The 8,905-nt window shown below is 31.1% G+C and overlaps 1 protein-coding gene across 1 annotated transcript; it reads left to right on the plus strand.

The window, feature by feature from the left end:
• Nucleotides 1-2,165: 2,165 nt before the first annotated feature.
• On the plus strand, nt 2,166-5,486 carry LOC131602999 (mitochondrial thiamine diphosphate carrier 2-like). Its single transcript, XM_058875237.1, has 8 exons — nt 2,166-2,302; nt 2,385-2,584; nt 2,684-2,806; nt 2,896-3,007; nt 3,464-3,591; nt 4,527-4,679; nt 4,824-4,964; nt 5,052-5,486. Exons 2-8 carry the CDS (start codon nt 2,468-2,470, stop codon nt 5,265-5,267), a joined length of 990 nt encoding a protein of 329 aa, XP_058731220.1. The 5' UTR covers nt 2,166-2,302; nt 2,385-2,467; the 3' UTR covers nt 5,268-5,486.
• The last annotated feature ends 3,419 nt before the right edge of the window (nt 5,487-8,905 follow it).

The raw sequence follows: 8,905 nt of genomic DNA on the forward strand, positions 1-8,905 counted from the left end.
GTTCCAGTTTTATTTCAAAGCAATTTACCTTTTAATTTTCAATCTTGCACTTTTACTTTTCAAATTGTCCTTACTTTTTTCTACTTTATTCTCAATTCTCAACTTTTACCCAGGTCAATATCCAATTCAAACATTGAAATCATTTGAAAACCTAGCACTATGTTCTAGGATTTTGTAGTCGATCCTGCAAATTAACTTCAATAAGAGACTAGAAATTGTTTGCCAGAAAATTGTGCAAACAACCGTCATCACTATTTCTCAACTCATTTCTGATTCCCGAATAGAACAATATGAAAAGTCAAATCAAATAAATGAAATAAAATATTCAAATCTATTTTAGTAATTATATACTAAAATTCGTTTTGATTTAAAATATCCAAACAATATTTGTTGTTTAAAATCAAATTTTAAATAAGGCATCATAAGACAAATTACATTTCTTCAATTTTTTATTTATGGAAATCTATAAAACCAATTCATTCAAAGTTAATTTTAGTTACTTCAAAACCAAATACACAATAAAACTAATCACAAGTGCTATGTGTAGTTAATATTTAATGAGAGGATAACATTTGGTCTCCTAACCAACCCTTCTTAGTTATCATTTGATTAGACTCAACACAAAAATCACACACGAAGATGGATAGATAGCCATAACTTTTTAGATTCCAAGCCACATTTTTTTAAAGTATTAATTCATCACTTTCACGATATAAATTATGTCCACTTAAAGTAGGCCAAGTTGATATAAAATGTATAAAACAATATTGGTGGTGGAAGACCACCAAAGTTTACTTATAAGACAAACTATAGACTAATCACAATTTAAAAATTGACCATGGCATAACCATGGTGTTGTTTTATTCCAATATGCACTAATCGTTTAATTTTAATTGAAATGAATTATTATAAAATCTTTAAGAACTTAAGTTTACGACCAAAGGTAGTCTACAGTATAAAAAACTCATCTACTTTTCAATACTTTTGATCCATAGATTAGCCTTAAGAAGCAACATCTTGACTATTTCTTCTAATGAAACAAAAATCTTACTTATTAAAAATCAATTATCACTAAAAAAAACTATAACAATTACAATTATATAAAATAACAAATTTATTAACATAAGAATTAAAATATATGGCCCCCTTTCTATGAAACGGTTCCCTTTCTATGGGTCCTCTTATATGGACTTAAAAAAAAAGTCAAAAGTTGTACTCCAATTATTTTAATAAATTATCACCTACCATTTTTAATTTTTTTTTATAATTAAATTATTTTATTAAATATCACATTTTTTTATTTATAAGAGATAGATAAAGGAAATCAGAAGGTGGCTGAATTAGTAACAATAATAGGATAAATTTCGAAATACTTTATTTTACATACTTATTTTGTGAATATTTTTTTAATTTTTTTATCAAAATTCTGCGAGTATATTCAATGTGCATGATTTATTTTCTTCTCTAAATATCACATTTTTATTCATTTTTTCTACACATAGCATTATTAATATTGGTCTTGATTCTCATGCATTTGATATTTAAATTAATTATTTTTTATAAAAATCATTAATAAAAATATTTACAATTGAAATTTACTAACTTGTTTCTAGAATACTTTTACATTAATTGAATGATGATGATCATGGTTGAAAGAAAAAAAAAAATTAAAAGTGATATAACTTAAAAGTTTGTATGATTGTAGGAAAACAAGGAATTATTTTATGAAAAGTAATATATTTTAAGTTTGGATATTGACATATTAAAAAATTTTAAAAATATCACTTTTATGCATTTTATAATCGATATATTTTAAATAAGTATCTTAATTATTAATTATTTTTATAATCTACTCCATTTATTATGTACTACATGGTACGGATTTTATACTAATTATTTTAAAATTAAAATTGAATTGCTTCCACCAATCTATTAATTAAACTATAACAATATGCTAAACAAAACTATCCCAAGAATCTCTCTATCAATTAAAAAGCTCCTAAATTAACTACATAAAAAAAATCTTTTTACAATTCAAATAAAATATCTTTTGAATAAAACAAAAAAACCCTAATTAAGCGATACCCAAATTCATACTAGTACAGTACTTAGTAAATTTTCCGTCAAAAAGAAGAAATTTGACGAAAAAGGAAAAAAAAAAAAAGCGTAGCAAATCTGAATCAAATAACAAGACATAATAAACCAAATCACAATTTTATTTTCTTTAAAAAAAAAAAAAGTAGCGATTCTTTTCCTCTCTTCTTCTTCTTTTCTCCATTGCCTCCTTCTTCTTCCCTTACAGGTTTGTTTCTGTTTTTTTACCCTTTTCATTAAATTTTCAATTAAACCGAAACCCTAACAATAAAATCGATTTCATGTTACAGGTTATTGTAATTATAATTGTAATAAGTATAAAAAGTGTAATCTGAAAAGGGAAGAGTTTTTATTTTTTTTTAAATTTGTGGTAATGGAGGAACCTAGCCAAGTGAAACGTGCTATTATTGATTCATCTGCTGGAGCAATTTCTGGGGGAATTTCTCGTACTGTAACATCACCTCTTGATGTTATTAAGATTAGATTTCAGGTTTTTTTTATGTTGTTTTGTTTCATTAATTTGAGTATCATTAATTGTCAGTGTTTCATTATTGTTGTTGTTTAATGTTGTTGAAATTTATAACTTCAGGTTCAACTTGAACCAACTTCTTCATGGGCTTTACTGCGAAAAGATTTGGTTATAACCGCGCCGTCGAAGTATACTGGTATGCTTCAAGCTAGTAAAGATATTCTTAGAGAAGAAGGCTTTAAGGTAGTACAAATAAAGCAACCTTGTTTTTCTGACCTTCAAGTTTGTTTTTTTGTTGACAAAAGAGTGATTTTTCGTTGGCGTGTTTATAGGGTTTTTGGCGAGGGAATGTACCGGCTTTGCTCATGGTTATGCCGTATACAGCGATTCAATTTACAGTTTTACATAAGTTAAAGACTCTTGCATCTGGTTCTTCCAAGACAGGTATTTCTGTCTTCATTAGCTAGGTACTAATTTTAAATCATAGAAGTTAGGTCTATAACCATAGGGTTGTAAAATTCATTCTAGGCCTGCTTAGACTGGCTTAATTCTTGTAGGACTGTTTGGAAGAGCTTGTGGAAATAGCTTCTGACACGTTCATAAGCGGCTTTCGGCTTATTTCCATCAACTCTCTAGGATAGCTTATATACAGATAAGTTATACACAAACACTTATGAATATGGTCTAATGCTAATTTAGTTGGCATAAGGTGTTTTGTGATTGGGACAAGGGTGCTGTCTGAAGTTAATGGATTGGTTTAGATACACTATAGTTGCAAGCCAAAATCTATGCACATGCACATAGCTTGCTCTAGAAATATAATTACCAAACAGGTAATGAACTATCTCTTCTATTATTCGAGAGTGATGTTGATTCTTGGGTTGTTTTTTGTTTCTGCAGAGAACCACACTAATTTGAGCCCTTATCTATCCTATGTCAGTGGCGCCCTAGCTGGGTGTGCGGCTACTGTTGGTTCATATCCTTTTGATCTTCTCCGAACCATATTAGCTTCTCAAGGAGAGCCAAAGGTATATGCATTAATAAATTTAAATCTGTTATAGTTTCAAAGTAAATTTGTGTCATGTTATTAGTGTTCTAAAGGCCAGTGAAACAAATTAATGGTCTGTTTTTTTTCTCGCCTTTATTATGACCGCCTACAGCTCAATCTGTGTGCTTCTCTTTGTATCCCCCATTGGTTCCTTGGCTTATTACTGGTATAGCCAACACAGTTTTTTCAGATCCGATCATACCATGTGAGTTGTGTTTCCTAGAGAGGCACATACTTTTGGAATGCACCATACACCTTAAAGAAGTTAAATATGATATTACTCAAGGCATTGAACTACAAAACAATGAAATATATATTTGATTGTTCTCCTGGTTAATGTGTAAGTCTAATTTACCTTAGTAGTTTGCTCAGATTGTTATCGAATGAATAATCACGGTAAACTCAATAGTTGATAATTGATGAGGGCAACAAAACAAATTATATTTATATTTCTAACGAAAAACCTCTTAGATGAGTTGTGGCAGTTTCCCTCACAAACTATAACATCTATCCACCGCTTTTCGAAGGAAAAAAAAACATATATCCACTGCCGGTTAACAGATTGAGTGACGACAGTAGACAAGTATTCTTAAATATTCTGATTCTTTACTATGAAGACCCACTGAAGCTTGGATGGAGAATAAATTGAAGCAGGATACCTCTGCTTACTAGTGCTTCCTGGGCTTGTATTATTAATTATTGATTCTTTGCCACCAGAAAGCCTTGTGTTGCCTCTTGAAGGATTACTATTGCTGAGCAGAAACATAAGGGTGGTCCTTTGAATTCTATAGGCAAATACGAGTCTGTTATTAGTTAATTTGTGTGGAAATACTAATCTCGGATGTTGTTTTAGTCCTTTTCAAACTAATTTGTTTGTAACAAGGTTTTGAAAATATACTTCCATAATTTATTTAGGTGTATCCAAACATGAGGTCAGCATTTATGGACATCATCCAGACTCGTGGATTTCAAGGCATGTATGCTGGATTGTCTCCAACTTTAGTTGAAATTGTACCTTATGCAGGTTTACAATTCGGAACATATGATACTTTTAAGCGTTGGGCCTCGGTAAAATTCCAGCCTTTCTATTTAATTTCTCATTTTCATTTGTTAACTCAATATGTCCTGCATGCAATGGATGTTGGTAAGTTGTTATTGTAGATTGTCTTAAGATTTTGTGTCGTCATTTTAAATCTTGGCGTAAACTTGTAGGCTTGGAACCATAATAGATATTCCCACACCACAGGAGATGATAGTATTTCTAGCTTTCAGCTTTTCCTTTGTGGGTTGGCGGCCGGAACATGTGCTAAACTTGTCTGTCATCCTCTAGATGTTGTCAAGAAAAGATTTCAGGTAAAACAATGGCGGTGTTAAACGTGAAAGCTATTCTGTCATTATCGATGTAAAAATGAATCTTTCATATTTTTGTTTACTATATAGATTGAAGGGCTTCAAAGACATCCAAGATACGGAGCTCGAGTCGAGCATCGAGCATACAGTAATATGTATGATGCGGTGCATAGGATATTTCGGGCAGAGGGTTGGGCTGGACTATACAAGGGGATAATTCCATCAACTATTAAAGCTGCACCTGCTGGTGCTGTCACATTTGTTGCATATGAGTTGGTATCAGATTGGCTAGAATCCTTGACTTGATTTTCCCCCTCATTTTGATGATTTTTTATATATATTCTTTTTCAAAATAGAAATTGATTGTTTCATAGGGTAGGAAGAAAGGAGGAGAAATATGCTAGATATTTTTTGATTAGTGGTAGTTGATAAGATTGTACTTCCTTAAGATGGAAGATGGTCAAAAGGAAAACTGAGATTAACATCAATACATTTTACCTTTTCCTTCATAGATTTAATTGACAACTTTGCTTGTTTTTGGATGGTTGTTTTGATATTTAGTGTGATATTGAATTTCTGAATGTAAATTTCCAAAATAATAGTCTCAGTGATATCTAAATGTAGAACCAAGCATATGCGTACTATATCGCGACTGTGAAGATGACCAAGTGATATGGATTATGATTCAATTATGGAGACTCTAAATGTAGAACCAAGCATATGCATACTCCATATCGTGACCCCGAAAATGACCAAGCGATACGGATCATGAATTTATGATTTTGCATAGTGCAGAAAAATGTCCATAACAGAATAACATATATCTTGTTTGTTTGTTGGATCCATCAAAAAAGGAGCCAACATTTTTTTTAATTTGGGAGCGGTTAAAAAATTTACTATAGATTAAAAATTTAGTTCCGACACAAGACACGCACGGAAAAAAAACAAAAATGTATCGCATAGCTGGCTTAAAGCCACAAGAACAACAAAGCAGTAAAGGATTGTGTCACCAAAGAGAAAAACGGTATAGTCTCTTACTACCAAAATGGTAATTGTTGTTCTCTTTCTAGATCAACCAAATAGTAACGAGTCATATGATATTAAAACTGGATGATTTCGTTTTACATCCTACTTAGTTTAAAAGAATCATTTGAAAAATTGAAATTGCCCTTTAGTATTTGAAAATATATTTTTAGATGCACCATTTGTATCATACAAAAAGCGAGTAAATTTAAGGTAACCCTATAGTCAAATTAAAAAAATAATTCGGGGATATATCTCCGGAAATTTGATATAATAAATTATTTCAATACTATTATATTGAATATTTTCAGAGATGTAATTCCAGTAAAATGTACTGGAAATTGGAAACCTGTGACCTTTGTATGTCAGATTATTTCGGAGATGCATCTCTGAAAAAAAATCAAAAGTAAAATTGATAAAAACAGGATTTTGCATGATCAACTTCATTTGCCATATTTTTCTTAAACCCTCTCCAAAAATCTTTTCATTTTCAATCAAGTTTTTCACTTCAAATTTCTATTATTGCGTTTCATCAAATCAAAAGGAGCTAAAGGAAGTGGAGTTTAAGGTAAAGTTCATTCATTTCAAACCTCATTCCTCACATTAATCTGGATTTGAAACAAAAAAGGCCACACTTTTACCGAATTAGTTCCAGAATTTCTATGAATTCGCCTGGAGATATTTTTCTGGAAGTTGTCTGTGCTGATTTACCAACAATCTTTTCCGTGTTATGGACGTTTCTTAGTATTTATGTTTTTTATTACATTAGGTATGCCCGATGCTATCCCCAAAGTTATTGTGTCTTAAGATGCTTCACCTGTCCTAGTGAAGGTAGTAGATATTCAGAACCATCTAATAAATAAACAAGAGTATGAATTTTGTGATGACATGCTGCAATGGATTCGTAGAAAACCACCAAATTGGGGTTTGGCGTTGTCATCAGAAGGTCCGATAGTGGTTCAAATAGAAGAAGTGCATTTGTGACATTGAGATGCGAAAGAAGTGGTAAATATAACCCATCTTCGAAATTTCAAACCAGATGAAACCGATTCAAGAAAATGTGAATGTCCATTTAAGTTGCGTGGTTATCGGTTGACAAATAATAAATGAAGATTTAATGTGATATGTGGTTTACATAACCATGATTTATGTGAAAAGTTAGTCAGTCATCCAATTGCATGTTGCCTCTTGCCGGAAGAGAAAGAACGTGTTTTCGACATGACACTAAATTTGGTATCTCCCAAAAACATACTTGCAATCTTGAAGCGCAAAAGACCCGGGAATATCTCAAATATCAATCAAGTGTACAATAGGCGATATCATCATAAATTAGAGCTTAGGGGGATAGAATCCAAATGCAACACCTCTTGAAACTTCTAGATGATAACAATTACGTATCTAGGCACCAGAGATGCGAGGATGAAGTAACCGTAAGAGATATATATTGGACTCATCCTGATTCCATAAAATTGTTCAATACTTTTCCCACTGTGCTTATAATTGATTCAACGTATAAGGTCAACAAGTACAAACCTTCATTATTGGAAATTGTTGGTGTTACGTCTACTCATCCCTGTCCCGCCCCCATTTTTTGCGAACTTTTGTATAGGCATGGCAACGGGTCGTGGCGGGGGCGATTCCAAGCATATCCAGCCTCACCCCCCAGATTCAGCCCTGGTCCCAAACCCGATCGAGAATAATAATTTGTACCCCGTCTCCAACAATGAACGGGTTTCTCCGCCCCACCCCTGCCCCCATCCGCATAAATTATAAAAAAATTAAAATGCTTATTTTTTTCTTAGCAATATAAGTTAATAATTAAACTAAATAATTAATTATTTTAAAAATAATCATAGTGTTTGATCATTTTTTATTTAATTTATACTTTCAAAATAATAAATAATAATTCTATTAAATATAATATTTTAACATTTAAAAAATGTAAATGAATGATAACAATATTAAAAATAAGGATAATAATTTAAATTTAATAGGCAGAGGCGGGGTGGCTGCGGCCCTAATTAAAAATTAGGTTTTCTTTACACCCGCCCCTAATTTATATTTTCAAAATAATAAATAATAATTTTAATAAATATGATATTTTTAACATTTAAAAAATGTAAATGAATGATAACAATATTAAAAATAAGGATAATAATTTAAATTTAATATATTTATTTAATTCCAGTAATTGCAATTCTTGATAGTTTATTTTATATATTTATTTATAAATATATGTAATATTTTTTAAGTAAATTTGTTAAAAAGTTGCTTTAGTAAAATTTGTTTTAAAAAATAAGTGAAAAGTTCAATTAAAAGATAAAAAAAAGTCTATCAATCTATTAAAAAAATATAAATAAAAATAGGCGGGTAAGCCCGCCACCCGCCATTTTGACGAGATAGACATGACTTTTATGCCCATTTTACTTGGCGGATATGCCCGTCCCGCTCGTTTTTTGGCGGGCATAAAACGGGGCGGACGACCCGTTTTGCCACCCCTACACCCGTCCCCACCCTCAATTAAATTGAGTTTTTCTGTTAAATTCGAGGTGGAGACGGACGGGTCCGAACGAGGTCAAATTTATTTGTCATGCTACTTTTTGTACGACAGATCTAAAGAGACAGACATACAGTTTGCGATACTTGATAAAGAGGATGATTAAAACTTTTTTTTTTCAAAGTATGGTGTAAATCTATAAGATGAGGGTGTGATATAAATTCATAGAATATGTACGATATTGAAGAGGTTTCATATAATGTAGTCCAAGCCCAACTTTTGGTTATGGACAGTTGAATATATTAACTTTGTATCTTTTTAAAATATTCTATTCTAATTTAGGTGAATACTCTTATTCTTATATTTTTGAATTTAATTTGGAAACGATACCCTCAACTAATTAAACTGTACGAATTAAAATTAA

Source organism: Vicia villosa, linkage group LG1, assembly GCF_029867415.1.
Source record: "Vicia villosa cultivar HV-30 ecotype Madison, WI linkage group LG1, Vvil1.0, whole genome shotgun sequence".
Lineage (NCBI taxonomy): Eukaryota > Viridiplantae > Streptophyta > Magnoliopsida > Fabales > Fabaceae > Vicia > Vicia villosa.

Coding starts and splice junctions, on each gene's coding strand:
- LOC131602999 (XM_058875237.1), top strand. CDS start 2,468: ATGGAGGAACCTAGCCAAGTGAAACGTGCTATTATTGATTCATCTGCT. Junction 2,807..2,895: donor TTAGAGAAGAAGGCTTTAAG/GTAGTACAAATA, acceptor GCGTGTTTATAG/GGTTTTTGGCGAGGGAATGT. Junction 3,592..4,526: donor CTTCTCAAGGAGAGCCAAAG/GTATATGCATTA, acceptor TAATTTATTTAG/GTGTATCCAAACATGAGGTC.